At 46.5% G+C, this 20,074-nt stretch overlaps 1 protein-coding gene across 1 annotated transcript; it reads left to right on the plus strand.

The window, feature by feature from the left end:
• Positions 1–348: 348 nt before the first annotated feature.
• Positions 349–3,883, plus strand: LOC147502538 (F-box protein CPR1-like). Its single transcript, XM_086607316.1, has 3 exons — positions 349–1,866; positions 3,478–3,522; positions 3,628–3,883. Exons 1-2 carry the CDS (start codon positions 490–492, stop codon positions 3,517–3,519), a joined length of 1,419 nt encoding a protein of 472 aa, XP_086463442.1. The 5' UTR covers positions 349–489; the 3' UTR covers positions 3,520–3,522; positions 3,628–3,883.
• The last annotated feature ends 16,191 nt before the right edge of the window (positions 3,884–20,074 follow it).

Genomic DNA, 20,074 nt, shown 5'->3' on the forward strand with positions numbered 1-20,074 from the left:
AGCTCGAGCTTTCGAAGTGTAAAACGAGTCGAGCCGAGTCGAAGCTCGAGCTATTAGTATAACTAGGCGAAGTCGAGCTTGAGCTTCAATATTAAGCTCGAATGCGAGTTCGAGTCGAGCTTCTACATGTGCGAGTCGAGCTCGAGTATAGCAAAACTCGACTCGGGTAGCTCGATGACCAGCCCTACCAACAAGAGTCGACAGTAGCACACTAGCACCACATCAAAAGTAGAGAAAAACCTCCAAACAAACAAACAAATTCACTTTAAAACTTCCGACGGGATGTTTTATACTTTTATCTGAATGTAAATTAATAAAAAATAAAATAAAAACACACACACATCGGAAAAACAGTCCGCACTGAATGAAACACCAATAAAAAAGTAGAGAAAAAATTATCCTCATTGTCGCCCCTAGAGCCACTAATGCGTTGATCGCTAAAACCCTCTCGAAAGTAAAAAACCCCCCATACTGAAACCTCAAGCAAAAATGGGTGATCGAGAGCGAGACAGAGATAGAAGGAGAGGCCGAACTAGAAGATCCCGTACACCCGAGCGCAACCGTTCACGCCACACCCGTTCTCCTGACCGTAAATTCAAGAAATCATCAAAATATCGCTTACGTTCCCGTTCCATCGATCACCATTCCCGTCGTCGTCGTTCCCCACTACCTAGAAAACATCGAGATGAGAAGGAGCAGCAGAATAAGAAAGAAGTATTTTCCAAGCTCCCCGTTGACATTGTCTTCGACATCTTCGCCAGGCTGCCTCTCGATACCATCTCTGAATGCAAATGGGTTTCCAAAGCTTGGTATGATTTAGTCCTCCACCCTCGTTTTGCTGATATTTACTTTGCCAGGAGTAGAACTAGTCTTCCCTGTGTAGTCTTTTTCAGCCGGTACCTACCCTCCTACTTGATTGATCCTATAAGTTTGGGTAATTATGAGACATCGGCTACGGCTCACAATCTCAAACTTAAGGGGTTCAAGGAAAACTTTAGGATTAAATGTGGTTGGGTCTGTTTTGAAGTAGTGGGTACTGTCAATGGTTTGATTTGTTACTGCCCTGAAAGCTGCGATTACGAACCTGTACCCTATTATATTTGTAATCCCATCACAAGAGATTACTTAATGCCACCAACATCTCTTAAGAAAGATATTGTACCTATTGGATCTGGGTTTGGTTTCGATTCGCTAAATAATGAGTACAAGCTACTTCGAATATTGAGGAACTCTTCGGAAGATGGGAACGAGGTTGAAGTTTTTACTCTGGGTTCGGATAGCTGGAGAGAGATAACGATCAATGTTCCATACATTTATTACTTGAGCCGAAAATTCTGTGTGCTTGTGAATGGATGCCTTCATTGGGTAGGGGTAGCTAATTTAAAGACTACAAAAAATGTAGAATGCACAACTATCCTTTCTTTTAATGTGGCTACAGAGGATTTCGATCTGATCAAGCTGCCTCCTCTTAGAACCAAAGGAGACTGGGGAACGATGGAGACTGAGCTGATGGTGTTAGGGGAACGTCTTTGTGTTATGGAGAATTCCCCTTGGGGTGAGAAGGAGATATGGATGATGAAAGATTATGGAGTTCATAGCTCTTGGGCTAAAGAATATGTTTTTGAACGGAAGTTTTTCTATCGTGGTTTTCATTCGGGTCATCCACTGGTGATAGAACTAAAGAACAGTGAGCTCTTGTTGCTTAATGAAGATGGACATCTTGGTTATTTTGACCCAAAAAGAAGATTTTTACCGCCATCAACGTTAAGTGATCGCGAAAAAATGAACCAGCAAAGCCGAAAAGATGTTTCCAATATTTCTGAATGGGAGCCTCTTTTCTCCCAAGACTGTTGGTTATACACAGAGGTAACAAGATCTATTTATGTGATTGTTTGATCATGGTTTTCAGATTGTCACGTTGTTATTGTCATATATGTTCGCTGATTATATAACCTTTTTTTATTTAAGGATGCTTTTCCCCTAGTTACCTTGTGCTCTTGTTCTGCGGTCTTTCTTTTGTCATGTTTCATGGTTATCGTATGGTTATCGTGGAAACAATATGTTCATGATGCTAAATTTGGAAATTAATCTAAGCTGTGACTGATTCAGGCATGTTCTTTGTTGTATACTTATTTTTCCTAGCAGGTCTCCTTAACTTACATTTGACTGTACTCTTTTAAGTTTTTATACATATGCTTCTTCAAATCTGAAACAGAGAGTGATTATATGACTTAGGAATACAAAATTGATATAAATGAAGAATGAAACATAAGCAAAATATGTATCTTGGGGATTGAAGAGGAGGTGTAGAGCAAACAAGCAGGTGGAAAGAGTTTTAGAAGTCTGTTGCAGAGTATATGGTTATGCAAAATCGTCTACCCCCTTGTTAAACTAAAGTTCACCTTCACACCTTGCCTGCCTGCTTTAAGCCTTTACTCATAGTTTTAGAACTAAATGTGGCTGGGTATGTTTTGATGTAGTGGGTACTGCTAATGATTTGATTTGTTTCTCCCCTGAAAATCATGATTATGAACCGGCACCTTATTATAGCTGCAATCCCATCACAAGAGATTACTTAATCCCCCCTACATCTTTCGCTTATAAATCTTAGTCAAAATTATTTTAGAGGTTCGATAGTGAATTATTAGATTCCCTTGTTCTTAATTATTAGATTACTTAATGTGCCTGTTGCTTGATGACAGGCTTGTTACTTGGAAAGACTTGGTTATCAACTAGGACATGGTTGTACTTTCTATCATGCGTCGCAACCAAGATGAAAATTGTTTGGTCTTGCTTTATTTTTAGAGTAGGATGGGATAGTGGGGAGTCTTCCTTGTTTAACAGCACACCAAAAAGAGAGGATGACGACCTTTCTTGAAATGAGTTTAAAAGTGAAAACTATTTTTTTACCCAACTTGATTAGATTCTCTATTCTATCGGGAGTGATGTAGCTAATCTTCATCTTTGTCTCTAGTGCTCGGGATCGAACCCCTGCCTATGGTGCCTTCCCCTCCACTCTAGATGGCAATCGAAAACTTTAGAACTTCAAAAATTATTTACTTCTCCAAGCATTTCCTACTGAAGTGTTTTTCTCAGGGTATGAGGGCTTAACCTCCTTGAAGGAACATAATATTTTCTTTGCTAGTTGACGTGACGTCCTTTAGGGCGCAGAAAGCTGGCATGGAATTTCCAAAAGAGGCCTTACTTCATATATGTACTGAAATTTGATTAATATGAAAGTTAAAAAACATTTTATTTTATTTTTTTTAATAAAGAATTGAAATTCCTTGTTGGTCAGTGATACACATTTACCCTGAACATATTCCATCTTTTCATCTCCATTTGTCACTTTTGTGATAGTATTTGAGTATTTCCATCCATTGAGCTTACATACTATCAACCCAAGTGTATTTCTCTCATCCGTTTGACCTCAATTAACTTGAGTTATAACTGACACATATTTTTGTTCATCTTCAGGAAGTGACCACGAGGGGTCTAGCATTTTGCCTCCTTTGCTAACCAGTTAAGCTGTTCATCTTCATCTTACTTGACAATTGGAGTAATTTTGTTTGTGAATTCTGAATGTTTCCTTCTGTTTTCTTGCTGTTGTGGTTTTTCTCTAAGCAGTAATGTCATATGCATATAGAAGATTTACGAGAGGATGCTGAAAACGTAGGGATTGCAACATGGAAATCTGGTCTGGTAGTATGTGTCTGTCAATTACTACCCCTGTTAAAGACAGATTGCTTTTATCATTTGGACTTGTCTCTTTCGTTTGTGTTGTGTTGTGTTGAACAGTTTGACTGTATGTTGATTAATGAAGGTGCTAACTGAACCATTATCCACTGCTTGATAGTGAATTATTAGATTCCATTGTTCTTAATGTTCTATGAGCTTCATAGAGATCACAAATGTACAACTCGAACTCCTATATTCTGAAACCGTAGTGACTTCGATATTTCTCAAACCACACTGGAACAGTGGAAGAACCAACGAAGCATATAGCAAGCTTACAACTTTACAAGGTTGAAGAAGTTCTAGTCACTAACCTTTAGGTTTGCAAATCATATCCCATCGAAATATTTGTTTATATATCCCAAAAGCAGTGTTCAATATGTGGTAGGTAAAGCCTTAGTAGTTGATTGTGAGTCCTACAAAACTAACCAAATAGATCGAAGGAAGGTATTTGTCTGTTGCTTGTCGTCCTGGTTTTGGATTGTTGCCAACTAGGACATGGTTGTACTAGCTGGCGTCACATCCAAGATGTCAAGGTCTGGTCTTGCATTATCCTAGAGTAGGATAGGAATATAGGATAGTGGGGAGTCTTCCATGTTTAACAGCACACCGGTAAGAGAGGAGACGACCTTTCTTGAAATGAGTTCAAAACTTTGAAACAATTTACCGTTTCAAAAAATAATGAAAACTTTTTGTTTACCCAATCAAAATCTTTAGAAAATTTAAAACTATATACTTCTCCGAGCATTTCCTACTCAAGTGTGTTTTTAGGGTACTCTTTGAAGGGGTAGAATATTTTTTTTGCTAGGTGACGTGACAGCCTTTAGGGCGCAGAACGCTGGCATGGAAATTTTCAAAATTGGCCATACTTCATACATGTACTGAACTTCGATCAATATGAAAGTAAAGATACATTTAATTTAAAGGTAAAGGATCTTTTTCTTCCAGATAGAATAGTTGAGGCCATCTCAAGCTTGCGTCTCAGACCAGGTGAAAGGGAAGATACAGTATGTCGGTTGGGAACAAAGGCTGGCAAATTGTCAATGAAGTTAGCGTATCACTTGCTTACAAAAGACGACTGGAACTAGGGGTGACTTCGGATCGGATCGGATCGGATTAACCTCCTTCGGAATTTTTCCAAAAAAATTTCGGAACCTAATATGCTAGCCAAATCCGATCCAATTTTTTTCGGATTCAAAATATATTTCCAATTTGAACTTTCGGAAATTTGAATAACTTCGGAAATTCGAATACTTGGTAAATTTTCAAAGATCTCTTTACTTTCAATTATTTTTGGAATATCATCACAGCCAATGTTCATTGTAGAGAGAAAACCATGTCCACAACACCAATGTACCAACAACAATACACACTTGTTTATTGAAAACCCATTTTCATTCAAACAAGTGATTTAAGAAAAACGAGAAAAAAGAACGACCACTAATAGCAAGCATTGCATTCGTTGAGGTCCGGTATTTGTAATGTTTCAATCTTTTTAGTGTATGGAAATTGGCGTGAAGTGTCTGCGATAAATAATGGATTATGGTCTTGGACTCAAAGTAGCTTTACATAATATTCTATCTATTGGAATTTGGCTTTTGGATTGATGCGAAGTCATTGTATGACTCAATGACATTTTTTTCATATCATTGTTGTTATGGCGGGCGGTGTAATATGATAAAGTGGTCCAATTCAAGTGGGGAAGTAGCGGCTAGGTTATGTTTTGTTTTGTTTTGGAAGTAAAAACTAGAAAATGAATAAACGGTCGAGATCTAATCAAGTGGATAGTGAGAGAAGTATATATTTTCGGAATAAATTGGCAATAATATCGGAAATTTCGGAATTTTCGGATCGGATCGGATTTTAGAATTATATCCAAATCCGATCCAATTTTTTTTCGGAATTTTCGGAAATCGGAAAATCGGCTCATGAAAACTACACCCAAAGCCAGACCAATTTCGGGTCGGATTTCGGAAAAATCGGAAATTCGGCAAAAAGAGACACCCCTAACTGGAACACTCAGACATCAAATGTCAGTACAAAGATAGTATCTGTAAAGGTGTGATGTGATATTCCCTTACAAACAGTCTCTGGGGGACTGATATGGATGGATGGGTGAGACCGAGTTCGGCTTTTGGAAGCGAATCGCCTCACGATCTTACTCACGGGCCGGGCTCGAGTAGAATCGAGTCCGGGCGTAGTTCATAGGAGTGGTATTTATAGAGATTCGGTGTATCCTCACCCTCCACGTGTAGAGGATGTCACCAACGTGGGGTGTGGATCATGGGAGCACGTGAGAAAATATCTACATAGGTCTTTGTGATGATGAGGAGGAGCGATCGAAAGCAAGTAGCTTCTTGTCGCGTGATCGATGGTGTCGGTCGATTAGTGCAAGTACTCCTTGATCATGATTGCTTATGGATAGGAGTCCGCGTGTAATCGCTTTGGTGTAGTTCGCGTGATGTTGCGATCTGTCTTGTGGCGATGTTGGCTCGTGGATCGCGACGATATCATAGGTCGGTGCATTAGTTCCACCATGCTAAAGCGTCTTTGGATAGAGAATATCACTCCCCTACCACGACCCCTCTCGATAGGTTGTAGTAACGACCTACCGAGAGAAACGATACTGCCGATACTATGTGATATTTGGGAAGCGCCACGCGTCGGTGTAGAAACGGTGGTGTTAACGCGCGGCGCTTAGTTAGTATGATCGTGTGACGCGCGGCAAAGACGGCGAGGATCTGGCGATTCTGAGAAGAAAACGTGGCCCGTTTTTTCGGGATGTGAAAAGACAAAGACGCTTACTTGAAGTCGTGGATGGCTAGGGCTAGGGTGTAATCATAATGCCTTGGAAACCGGAGGGCGGTTGTTCAAAAATCCTACTTAGCGTGACCGGAGACTTCATTTTGTTTGCCGGTTGGTAGAGAACTTCATTAAGCATCAATCTTCGAGGTTAGTGCTCGCCATTTTGAACCCGTTTCCCTTGTTTGGTGCTAAAGCTTCGTGCTAGAGTTGTTAGGGTACTCTGTTAGATACTAGTAGCTAGATTTGATAAGTTTAGAGGAGAAAGATGTCGGATTCGATGACACTCGTTCGAGCGAGATCCGTGAAGTTTCCCTTGGTTGGGAGGATGAGGAGGAGACGGATGAATCGGTTGGTATCGCGGGGTGAGGGTGATGAGGCCGCGTGAGTGAGGAAGCGATGCTCGACCTACCTACGTAGTTCTTGACGCCTTGACCGGGGCCACGCGGTGAGAAGTCGTCTTCGGCGAAGCCGCCAACTAAAATGTGGATAAACACGCTTTGAGGCGTTTCCATATCGAGGAAAAGATATGGTATAACTGTAGACGGTCCGAGATCCACGAGCCCGATCGAGGCGTCTCGGTCTTTAGCGATAGGGTACGCCCCACCGCGCCAAAGGGGTGATCGTCTGCGGCGGTTGAGGCACATATGACGATACCATTTTCGAAGTTGGTTTGTCAATTTTTGAACCAACGTGGCAAAGCGCTGCGCGATTCGTTGGTAACGCGGCGGTTGTTGAAGGTGTTCGACTGTTGAGCGCCCGGTGAATCTGGGATCGAAGTCGCCGACATTATTGAGCACTTCACCTTGAAGCGATCTAGGGCATATAACTTTAGCTTGCAAACCCGAGCTACTCTGTCACCCGTTGGATGGAGTGAGTAACGAGTCTTGGGATAAAAGACCGTTCTGTTAGTGGGTAACTCATGCGAGAGCTGGTTCGGTGTTGACAAAAAACGTGTGATTTCAATCGGTGGGTACCGATGCGTTTTCTTAGGTTTTATCGCGATAACGATTGATCCCGTATTGATCTAATATTTGTTATGTTGTCTTACAAGACGATAATAACCGCACCGCACGGAGACGAACCGAAAGATCGATCGAGAGCTTCGCTAGGTTGACTTCGGGGCGAAAATTGCGAAGTTGCCCGGTCGCCCGAATTCTTTAAGGAGGCGTGGAGGGCCTGTCGTTCGGGAGAGAAGGGAAGCTCGAAAAAATAGGGCTCGTGGTAAGGGAGGGCGTCCAAAGTACGTGTTATGGAGAAGCGTGGGAGTGATCTGGTGACCAGAGAGGATAGAAACCGGGGCATCTTGGGGTGAAGCGACCCCTCCTCGGGTCTTTGGGGCCTCCGGTCCGGTCGGGGATGGGTCGGGAGGATGCTCCGCTCGACGTGGAGGGGCGCTCCCCTCGACGTTCCGAATACCGACCGCTAAGATCTGCGGGGTGGCCCGCCCGCACGTGGTGGTGAGGTTCGAATGGGTGGGAGAGGCGCTCATGAACCCGGTGGTCGAGGCCGATGCCCGACCGGCGTTTCCGGTTGAGGACGCCGGGAGGTTGTCCCGAGGTCGCTCGACCCGTGTTGTTGGAGATGCCTCGAGGCAAGATGAAGGGGAAAGTTGGCTCAAGAGAGATCTTTGGTAAGGCCCAAGATCGATCTTGGAAAGAACCGGAGGGCAATGACGATGTACATTGACGAGACAAGCGGGAAGAAGCTATGTGAAGAGGTCGGATTCGGTTGCGGCTTCAAGTCCGCACCCATAGTCGCTTGCTTGCTTTGGGGGATGACGCTTGATGGTGATAGGAAGGATCTTGATGCCAAGGAGAAATTTGGAGTCGAATCGAGAGGGTGGATAAAGGCGATTTGTCCGGTAAGTGGTCGCGTTATTCTTTTTTTTGCTATTACTTATTGTACAAATTGTTGCTTATCGTTTGTTTGTGGTACTATGTGCGAAGCTGCTGCACCTGATTGCGGTATTACCGAACCAGAAATTGAAAACCGCCTTTGTTTTTGAGATGGAGAAGTCGGAGGTTGAGTCCTTGAGGCTCGAAGTCTCCGATCTCCGGCGATAGCTCAATCGGGAGAAGGTGGAGCCGGATCTGTTGAAGGCAATAACCGGTTCTGTTGTCTGGATAGGGCGTCGGTATGAACGAGGCGGCCGGGCCGAGGCATGGTCGGCGATCTGAAGAAAAAGGGCTTCTTTGCTAATCGCTCGGCCGCTGCGTTGTTGTAAGGCTACTGCGGTGGAAGCGAGGGAGGCCTATCTTGCGATTCGTGCTGAAATAGAAGAACTGGAGGCGAGGTCTGGCGACCGCCGAGGTGCCGCCGCATGGACGGTAATAGGCCGACGGTCGATTCACTCGAGGTCGGTAGTCTTTGGGTCCCGCGGTCGTTCTTCTTCTTGGTGAGGTGGTTGGGGATCGACCTCACAATGGTTGGCGGTCCGGGTGGTACGTTAATCGGAAGGAATGGTGGCGTCCCCTGGTGATCCGAAGCCGTTCCCCAAGTGTTGGGCGTCCCTCTTGTGGAAGGGCTTCATGGTGGTATTTGAGAGGTCGTTGTGCGGTTTTGTGTGTTTATGCGGCCTCGCCTAAAACAATAAAGCTGATTTCCTGGGGTTACCCGCGGTTCGTCCTTTTCTTTTCCGCCTTTTATGATCTTCGATGTTTAGTTGGGCTGGATTTTCTGGGTAGACCCAGCAGCTCGGCTTATTCGGCGACCTGAGGCTGGACTGCGGTCGTCAGTTTGCTAACTGTTTTATATTAAGGCTATATTGTTATTCTTTGCTTTTTCTTCCTTGCGTACTGTATGTCTGTTTGATTTGTATGCCTTTGGGTTGGTAGACCTGTGTCACCCTTGAAATGTTTTGCGTGTAGCCGGTGTTAGCGTCCTCTAGCTAATCAGTATAAGTACGGCGGAGCCGGCCCCACAATGGCGATGGTCACTTCCATTCACAAGATCGTCTTTGGCACGTCAGCGAGATGAAGAAGTGCGTGAAATATGAAATGATGGTTGCCAGTTGGACTGGCGTTTGGCGTCTCGATGCCTTAATGAGTTGCCTCGGGAAGAGACGTTTCCTTTGCATAAATAGAAACTGTTCGGGGGGAGCAACGGCATTTGGACTTCCTGTTACTGCTGTCTTCGCTCCTCTGAACTTGCTTGCTTTCGTCGGTCATCTTCTTAGGTATGTTTGTTCTTTCATTCTTTTGATAGTGACGTTGGATGCTGTCTCTCGCTTATTGGCTTTGTTTTGTTCCTTGTGCTTTAGATTTTTCTATGGCTCGGTGTTACGCTTTTAGTAGGGGAGAAGGCAGTGTGCGAGAGAGCTCTCCTCTACTGATGGAGGAAATGGAGTTTCATCCTCACGTGCCACGGACCGTGGCAAGAGGAAGCGGTAGCGTCGGGTCCAAAAGCTAAAACTAGCGGCCCGGAGGTCGTGGCGCCCTACTGGAGGTGTTGTGATCGTCGCCTAAGCCGAGGACGGCGTCCCCGGTCGCCCGAACGGATGAACGACACGGAGCAAAGGGGCCACGTCGCTAGTGGGGGCTTCAGCCCCTACGGGGGCGTGGGGAGTGAGTTCTTCTACGTCGGGATGTCGGGGAAGAGGCGTGCTGTAAAGCGCTCCGACTGCAGCTTCCACTCCGCGCCTATAGCGACGAGTCTTCTGAGGGGTATTGTGCTGGACGGGGACAAAGCTGAGGTCGAGGACGACGACATGGATACGCTCTTGGGGACCATGGACATGGCGAGCTGTTTGGTGAGTACGTTGTTTGTTATTATTTTTCAGTTGTCCTCTTTGATTGATTTTCATCGTGCTTCCGTACTTGTAGTTTCTTCGGCTATGATAAAAAGCGAAGAGGGTTGTCTGCAACGCCTCGATCATCGATCTTGATGCCCGAAGTCGAAATGGGATGTCTGCGAGAGCTTTCGGGTAGGCGATAAAAAGTGGAGACTATGTTGGCTAGATGTCGTCTTTGTTCTTGATGAGAATCACGAAACTTGCTTTTCTTTCGTCGATGGCTGATCTGCAAGTGGAGATCGCGGAAGTCACCGAGTACGCGAAGCAATGCCAGGAGGGTTGCCCGTAAGGCTCAGGACGCGTATACCACTGACTGTAGTGAGTACGCCAAGCTGGACGAGAAATACTGTCAGCTTAAGAAGGCGGATGGTGCTCGAAGGCGGTATCGCGTTGTTGTCGCTGCTACCCCGGCATGTTCCCTCGACCCGCCGCTCCCGAGGATAAACATGTGGTCGCCCGCGGTGATCTTTGATTCGACTATTGGTGAGGATATCGTTTTTAGTTTTGTTTGATTTGACCGGCGTGTTTTCTTTGCCCCTAAGAGGGTTAAACATTAGAGCTGCGTTTTCGGCTTGCCCGAGCAGCTCGCTTCTTTTGATTTTTGGAGAACTGGTTTCCACGAAAGTGGCAGTTCGTTCCCTTTGGTATTTGTAAGTTGGTAACCGACACGGATTTTTCGGGTAGACCGGTGAAGTCGGTGCTCAGAACTGATTTCACCGGATCCGCTATGTGTGCTTCTTTTGGTGAACACTTGATTAATGATGTATATGTTGTGGTCTGATTTGTTCATGGCTTTGATTACGTGTATGAATTTTTGCGTCCGAAATGTATTCTTGTTACATGTTATCTTTGCTATGACAATGCACGGAACACACGCCATGTTTGATCTTTTAGATCGAAGGGCGGGCCTTGCCCTGCAAGCTCGTGGGTTATGGTGCTCACTTTGCGTTCTTCGTTAGTGAACCCTAGGAATATCGGTTCTTGTCTAGTGAGGATGAAAGAGGCTACGAGCCCTAAGCTCTCTAGGGCGTCCCTTTCGGATGAGAGTTTGTTTTAGTCGCCGAGGGCTAATGCTCTCTGAGCGTTTCGCTTAGTTGAATCGAAAAGTGTATGCCCCAACTTAGCGAGACTTCGGGCGTTGAGCCCCAGAAGCTCCCGAGCGGCGTCTTCGCGGCGTATGGCGGCGTGTTTAGCCCCCGAGGCGTTACGCTCTGAGAGTCTTCTTTAGCGTATGAGCGGCGTGTTTAGCCCCCTCGGGGCGTTACGCTCTGAGCATTCTCGCTTAGTTGAATCGAAAAGTGTATGCCCCCAACTTAGCGAGACTTCGGAGAGCGTTGAGCCCTGTAAGCTCCCCGAGAGCGTCTTTAGCGGCGTATGGCGTGTTTAGCCCCCGAGGGCGTTACGCTCTGAGGCGTTCTCGCGGAGTTGATCCTAGAAGTATAGGTCCTCAACTTAAGCGAGACTTCGGAGAAAAGCCCGAGCACGTAAGCTCCCCGAGTGTCTTTAGCGGCGTATGGCCGGCGTGTTTAGCCCCCCGAGGGCGTTACGCTCTGAAGGCGTTCTCGCTTAGTTGATCCTAGAAGTATAGGTCCTCAACTTAGCGAGACTTCGAGAAGCGCCGAGCACTGTAAGCTCCCTCGGAGGCGTCTTGCGCGTATGGCGGCGTGTTTAGGTCTGACGAGCTTGCTCGCGTGAGAGGTGTGGTTTGGAGATGTGAGTAGGTCCGCCTTTTATGATACCATCTTGAGTTTCTTTCATTTGAACTTTGTTGTGCACGGGAACGAGAATTACAATCGTAATACAATTATTGGTAAAATTGTTTTAGCAAGTATGTGTTCCATGGTCGGTGGCGGCATCCTTCCTTCTTGGGTTTTAATCCAATACCGCCGTTACCAGCGGCCAGCGTTCCGCGGGCCTTCCCATGTTGGTGCTAAACTTAGCATCGTCTTGAGTTTTCTTCAATCGAGATCCCGGTTGAAAAGATCGTGGATGTACTTTCGTTTGTTGTAAGATCTCTTGAGGACTGTTGGTAAAAGTGCCCTTTCGGACGGTACGCTAGGTCGCCGCCGTTCCTCGAGGAGGTCGATCTCGAGCTAATCGAGTCATTAAGGCCTGTTTCGACAAGTTCGGATCGGGTTGTCGTGATTGTCGACTCGGTGGGTATGGCGACCACGTGCCATAGCATAGGGAGAATGGTGACTTCGCCCGGTGCTTGAAATGCGGTATGTAGTCGCGATCGCCAGTATGTTCTCCGGTGATTGGGCCACCGCTTTTGTTCTTTTCAATTTTCTTTTCAAATTCTCGGAATGGCCTTATTCTTTGGCCTCTGCTTGTCCATTGCTTTGAAGCGTCTTGTGGTGTAGAGAATGCATGAACGATCTTCCATTTGGCGAAACTCTTTGATGTTTTGCCCTTGAACTGGGAGCCATTATCCATCACCGGGTGTATGTGGTAGGCCAAACCGGGTGATGATATGAGTCCAAATGAAATTCGACATGTGATTCTTTGGCGTGTGCTAACGGAATTGCTTCAACCCACTTAGTGAAGTAGTGCAGGCGACAAGGACGGCGGAAGCCGGTGCTCTTTCGAGGGATGAATGGTCCCATAATGTCCATGCCCCACATGGAACGGCCAAGGACTCGCGATGTTAATCGGTTCGCGAGGTGGTTGTATGATGTTGTGACCAAATGTTTGGCATTTGACACATTTGAGGACATCACGCTTTAGCATCGATCGCATCACGGGGCGGAAGTACCGCCAGGAGATCGCTTTGTGGGCTAGTGACCGACCTCGGCGTGGTTGCCGCACTCTCCTTCGTTGAATTTCAAAGAAAAATTAGGCGGCCTTGCTCGGATTGATACATCTCGATGGGGTCCCCGGCGGTTCGCGGAATAATCTGCCGTTCACCAAACAATAGCTCGTGCTTGGTGTGGAACCTTCTTGGCTTTTGTCGCTCCTCCTTCCGGGAGCAGTGCGTCTTGGATATCTTGTATAATAGGCTGCATCCGGGAGCGACTTCGTCGATCTTGAGAGAGGGGGAACAATTCGCTAATTGTCAAGACTTGGTCCGCTTAGGTAGCGAGTCGGTCGACTACTTCCGATAATCGGTTGTCGAGGGACCACGGTTCGGTTAATGTCGAGTGGCTAAGTATGCCAAGCTATCTGCGTGGCGGTTCGTCCACAAAAAAAAAATGGTGTATCGTCGCTCGCTAAATGGCGGAAGCAAATTGTTAACAACTTGAAGGTATTTGGAGAGGTTACCTTCGGGTGGTAGTGTACTCTTTTGCAACCTTTGCGAGCGACCGATTCCGGTCACTAAAGATTTGGATCTCCTTTACTCCGAAATGGATGCCGCTACGCATTCCCATTATTAGTGCTTCAGACTCGCCCGTTGTTTGGCGTTCGCGAAGTCTATCCGAACTGCCTTCTCTACCATAGCTCCCTCGGGAGACTAAGACGATTCCCATACCATTGCCTCGGGGTTCTTTGGAACCATCGGCGATAGGGACCAGACCGTTTGCATGCTCGCTTTCTTGGGTCGGCCTCTGTTTCTCCCGATTAGGGTCGTCGACCGGGAAATCTGCTAGGAAGTCCAGCGACGACCATACGTGATATCTGCTGGACGGACGAAGTCCACGCGGTGGTGCTTCGCCTCTCTTGCCCCATATTGCCATCCCGGTAGTCTTGTTTTCTTTGTGAAGAATCCTCTTCAAAGGGAGATCGCTAAGCACTTTGATTGGATGAGCACGGAAATACGGTCTGAATTTTTTTTGTCGATTATAACAAAGCAAGGGACCGCTCTTTCTATGTAAGAGTAGTTCTTCTCGGCCGAGTGAGTGTCTTGCTTGTGAAGTAGATCGGCTTTTCTGAATTGTGTTAGATCCTTGAATAGGACCGGCCCGATGGCGAAAATCGGATACCGCCAGATAGAGCCCCAAAGTTTCTCCGTCGGTTGGTTTGGCTAGGACGGGAGGTGTTGTGAGGTACTCCTTGAGGGTGGGGAATGCTTGGTGGCATTGATCGTTCCATGAGAATTGCTCGCCTTTCTTGAGTATCTGTAGAACGGTCGGCATTTGTCTGACGCTCTGGATATGAATCGGTTGAGTGCGGCGACCATACCTGACAACTTTTGTATCTGTTTCTTTGTTTGCGGGTCGGGCATGTCGATGAATGCCCGAATTTGGTCTGGATTTGCTTGGATGCCTCGTTGTGAGACCGATATCCGGAAATTTTCCGGAGGACGCACCAAAAGACACTTCTCCGGTTCGACTTCATTCCTGTTAAATGGTAGTCCGGAGAACGCTTGCTCGAGGCGAAAGTGAGGTGGTCGGTCGCTTTTTGCTTTTAACAACCATATCGTCAATGTAGACCTCCATGGTATCGCTAACATGTCCCCGAACATGTTAGTTACTAGCCACGATAGGTCGCTCTGCGTTCTTTAGTCCGAAGCGGAGAACGTTGTAACAATAAATTCCTTGCTTTCGATTGATAAATGATGTCTTCTCCCCGATCTTCTTCACTGAGTGGTATCTGATTGTACCCGCTTATACGCGTCCATGAATGATAGCGGCTTCGTGCCCACAAGTCCGGGTCGACTAGTTGGTCGATTCTTGGTAGGGGAAGTCGCTTTTGGAGTTTCTTGATTGGCGTTGGTGAAGTCGGCGCTTTAAACGGACTGTGCCATTCTTTTTCGGGACTGCCACTATGTTGGCGATCCACTCTGGGTAGTCGACCTTCCGGATGAAACCGACTTGTTTGAGCTTATCTACCTCGTCGTTGATTGCTTTTTGAAAGCGTAGTGACAATCGTCTAGGACGCTGTCGAACTGGTTTGGCGCCAGGGTTGACATTTAACCGGTGGCATGCAACACTAGGGTCTATACCAGGTACATCGATATACGACCAAGCGAATACATCTTTATTCATGGACAGAAAATTTACAAGTTGAGCCTTAAGTGTGGGGTCAAGGTTGGCTCCCACATAGACGAGTTTAGGGTCGTCTTCGGTTCCCAGGTTCACTTGCTGCTTGTCTTGAGTCGGTGCTTGGCTCTGTGCGTTCTGCGCGCTCTCTGGAGGATTGTTCTTTGTAGAGTCTGTGCTAGTGCGCTGGTTGGCTGTAGTAGTCAGAGGAACTGGGACGTCCTCTGTGGTTACGACAACAGGGTCGGCGATTCTTTGTTGGCGTGACAACAGAACCGAAGGCGATTCCACCGCCTTTCTTCTGGTTGGAGAGGAGGTGGTGGTGTTGCCACGAGACTTTGCTTGTTCGTGATGCTTTCCAATGGGGCGACCTCCGGGATTTGTCTTTGTTGATGCGCTTCTTTGATAGTGGTCGAGATCGGGGCAGCGTTCTGTTTTGCTTCGCGCTAGTTCTCACTTCCCCCACTAAATCTTTGGCCATTGATAGTTGGTAGGTTCGTTCTTGAGGAGATGGGAGGTTCCGTGGTCTTGGTTGCGGCAATGATCTGGTTGCAATGATGGGCCTCGATTGCTTCAAGCTCCATCATTCCCGCTGGCGGAAAAGCGGATGACGATGCGGCGTGGATGAATGCGGCGCGATCGATGTATCAAACGTCGTCCCTAGAATGCGTTGTAGGGCGACTTGGTATCTAGAACGGCCAAAAACACGTGTTGAAGCTGACTTTGTCTTCCCCGGATCCCATGGACCGGGAGGATGATATCTCCTATTGGGTTGACTCTGGCGAGCCGCTGAATCGAAGAGGGTGCAATGGGGTCTATGAAGACCGACTTTGGTAAGTTCATCTCTTGGATCGTGTGGTAGAACAGAATATCGCAAGAGCTGCCAGGGTCGATCAAAACTCGCTTGACGGTCCAGTCACTGATTTTGACATGGACCACGAGTGCATCGTTATGCGGGAGGCAGACCTTGTTGAGGTCGGCCTCTGAGAAGGTGATATCTCCTGTTCGACGCCCTGAACTGCGTGGCACGGCTGCAGCTTGTGAAGAGAAATTGTATACTTCATGGAGGGCACCTACGCGCCTTCGTTTTTCCCGTGAACTTGAGACGGAATCATCTTGAAGAGTGATCATGTGGATGGTTCTCAGCTGCGTGCTCGCTGACCTCTTGGCGGTGGGCGATCTTGATGGATCGCGTTAAGGCGGCGTCCTTCCCTGCTGTGAGGCGACTTTGAAAGCGGGTCGCTCCGATGCTGGTGGGGACTCGCCAGATCCTGCGAGCCATGAGTTTGTGGCGCAGGTCGCCGTCAGGTATATTAGTGTACTGCTTGATGTGCCCAACCGATCAGTCTTGCAAGTAATGCTTAAGCCCCCCAGACGTCGGTCTGTTGGCAATTAATTAGCGAAAGCGCAGAGATGGGGTTTGTCAAAGGCGATCTGTTGGTACGCCTTATCTCTAGTCGGTAGAATCAAAGACAGCTTGATTTTTTCTAGTATGTGACTAGGAGATCTGGTGAGCATGGCGAATTCGATCATTTCTTGGTTTGGAGTGCGGATGGTTGCCCTTGTTGTCGGGTCGCTTCCTGAGGGATGATGCTACGCCGTAAACTGTCCCTCTTCTCTTCCTTCTTCTTCTTCTTCGTTTCGCTTTAGCAAAGCTTCTTGCAGCCTTGATGTATTTATCCACTCGAACGTGCGGCCTCGCCAACACGCTTCGGTTGGTTTTTCAAGAGCGACCGGTTAGGTCGGTGTTACGGCGTCTGCAGCGGTTGTGAAAACCACTGCGGCAAATGATTCCTTGAGGCGGCTTTCCATGTCCAAGAGTTCGCTTTTGAACCCGGCAAGAAAGGAGGCGTAGGTTTCCTCCCCCAGAGTGAGTTGGAAGAGTGAATTGAGATCACCCTTCTTGCGCTCGTTGTGTAATGCGTCTTGGCTCGCTGACAATCGGGTAAGGCGCTGAAGCTTCTTATGGAGTCCGCTCAAGGGAGAAAAACCAATCGAGTGGGCCGTCCTTTGGAAACTCTGCCGGAAAGAGCCTGCGATCGAGATGGTCGAACTTCTACGCTACCTGTAAAGTCAGCGGGCTTTGAAGGTATCTTGCTATATGTTGGCCCGGGCATGTCGACCGTCATATAGTGGGAACCGTGGTTGGACAAAGTCCGGAGGGGGAGACCTTGTGAAGTACCCGACAAATGGAGATCGTGATAGGTTTTCAACATTTTCTGCACTATCATGGTGGAATCCTTCTTGACCGCATTCTTGTCGAGCCTTTAGTTTAGCTCGGTGATCACGTTGACCGACGTTGATGACGCGTCGTCGTCTGCTGCGGGTGCCAGCGAGTGGGCTTTATTAGTATCTACTTGTTGCGTGAAGTGTGACGTTTTTCTTGCCTAAGTTGGGCAATTTGTTCGTTCATTGTTCCTAGCTGGCCGGCCAAAGTGTTGAATTGAGCTTCGAGGCTTACCATGCTTCGTGGGCTTGAGAATCTTTTTAGTTTGGTTTTTTGTTACTGATTAGTGTGAAAGTGGTTTGGTTTCTCAAGTAATCGAGACCACAGACGGCGCCAATGTAAAAGTGTGATGTGATATTCCCTTACAAACAGTCTTTGGGGGACTGATATGGATGGATGGGTGAGACCGAGTTCGGCTTTTGGAGCGAACTGCCTACGTATCTTACTCTGGGGGCTGGGCTCAGAGTAGAATCAGGTCTGGCGTAGTTCATAGGAGTGGTATTTATAGAGATTCGGAGTGTATCCTCACCCTCCACGTGTAGAGGATGTCACCAACGGGGTGGGATCATGGGAGCACGGAGAAATATCTACATAGGTCTCGCTTGTGATGATGAGAATTGTGATCAAGCAAGTAGCTTGGGCGGATCGATGATCGTCGGTCGATTAGTGCAAGTACTCCTTGATCATGATTGCTTATGGATAGGGAGTATGTGTCCTTTGCTGTAGTTCAAGCGTGATGTTGCGATCCGCCTTGTGGCCGATGTTGGCTGCGTGGATGCGACCTGATATCATAGGTCGGTGCATTAGTTCCACCATGCTAAGCGCCACGTCTTTGGATAGAGAATATCACTCCCTACAAGATCACTTGCTTACAAAAGACGATGGAACACTTCGGACATCAAATGTCGATTACAAGTAAAGAAGATTTGGAAGCTTGGAGGTTACAGCTCAATGCCTCAATGTCAACAATTTATCCGAAAGCTTTTTATGTGGGAGGGTTACCCACGCTCGAAGTGAACTACCCGTGCATTTCTTTTTACATTGTGCACTTGTGCCGGTGTCCCATTGTCCTTGTCGATGCTTCAATAATTAGAGACCCCAGGCGACACCTATAGTGGTCTTCTACCGCAGCTATGGACATCCAATCAAGAGTGGACTTCAATACAATTAGGAGTTCAATTTGCGTTGGTTTCGCCATTCGGTTGGGTAAATATTTTTGCTGAAGGTGGATGTTATGTCTCGAATAATCTTGACATTGTTGTATGTCTACAAAAAGAATAGTGCTACGGACCTACTTTTAGGCCTACTATTTTGATAACGTTGGTTTGCATTGCAATAAACATACACGATATCTCTATGTAAATCAATGATTAAGACTTTTGACACATTAGTAGGTCTAAAGAGTAGGTCAAATAAAGTGGGTCGGTCTAGCATTAGTGCCACAAAAGTGTTGTGCATCGCTAAAATTTCGAGCCTCTACTTAGGAAATCCATTAAACGAAGTTGGGATGAGATCTACCAAAAACTGATATAGCAATGCAAGCTGAGGAATCTACTCTATACCTAAGACCGTATATAAAATAAAGGATTCAAATTTAGTGAGATCTTAAAAAAGACACCTCACCCAAAAAAAGGCACCTCCGCGTAACCTTTGTAATCCATGCTGCAAAAATGACATGTGTGGTGGTCATATTAGTGACCTGAGAGGTTAGTGGTGGCAAGTTAAAATTTGGATGCGGTATAGTAAAGAGGATACATGCTCTGAGGGGGATCAAATCCGAAATCTAACTTTTTAGGGAACCTCACGCGACGTGGAGAGGCGGAAAAATCCTAACCGCTAGGAAACCCGACATGATACGCGGAGAGCAAAGGGAACACCGGATGAAAGGGAGATCAACGAACCACAAGGGAGGGAGGTTAGAAAGAGAAAGGAAGTTATAAAGGGAGGGGGGAAAAGAGAGAAGAGGAGAAAAAACGAGAGATGGAAAAGAGACACAACTTCTTTTGCATTCTCGACCCGATTGACCTGATTAGCTTGCCCCAGAGAATTCTTCTGTTTCTCTCCAATTTATGTCAAATCCAGATAGTACAGTTTTCCCCTTCTAACACCATAACCAAGGACTTGTCGAGTCAGAATGTCCTGAAAAATACAGAAGGATGGATAGAACGTCACAGTATATGCAAGTGCTAGAATGATTTGACAAACAGACAATAGGTTATAAACAAGGGATGGAACAACTAAGACAGATTCAAGAGTGAGGGTTTTAGATAACACAATAGAACTTTCTCCGCTAACCGGAGTTAGAGTACCATCTGCAGTAGAAACAACGGTTTGAGGTGAAGTTCTAAGACTTTCCACAAGGCTAGGGACATTTGTCATATGGTCAGATGCACTTGAATCAATTATCCATGTACTATTCGAAATAACCTTACCATTCATACCTGATTGAGTTACAGTAGTCGAAGCATGATCTAGATGTCCATGCACAACATTAGCAATGGTAGCCTTGCTTATATTCTTTCGTGGCCTCTTTGCGGTCCTCCCAATCGGGGATAGCCAATCACTTCATAATATCTCTCCTTGCTATGACCCAATTCT

Source organism: Coptis chinensis, chromosome 4 (genome assembly GCF_015680905.1).
Source record: "Coptis chinensis isolate HL-2020 chromosome 4, ASM1568090v1, whole genome shotgun sequence".
NCBI classification, from domain to species: Eukaryota; Viridiplantae; Streptophyta; class Magnoliopsida; order Ranunculales; family Ranunculaceae; genus Coptis; species Coptis chinensis.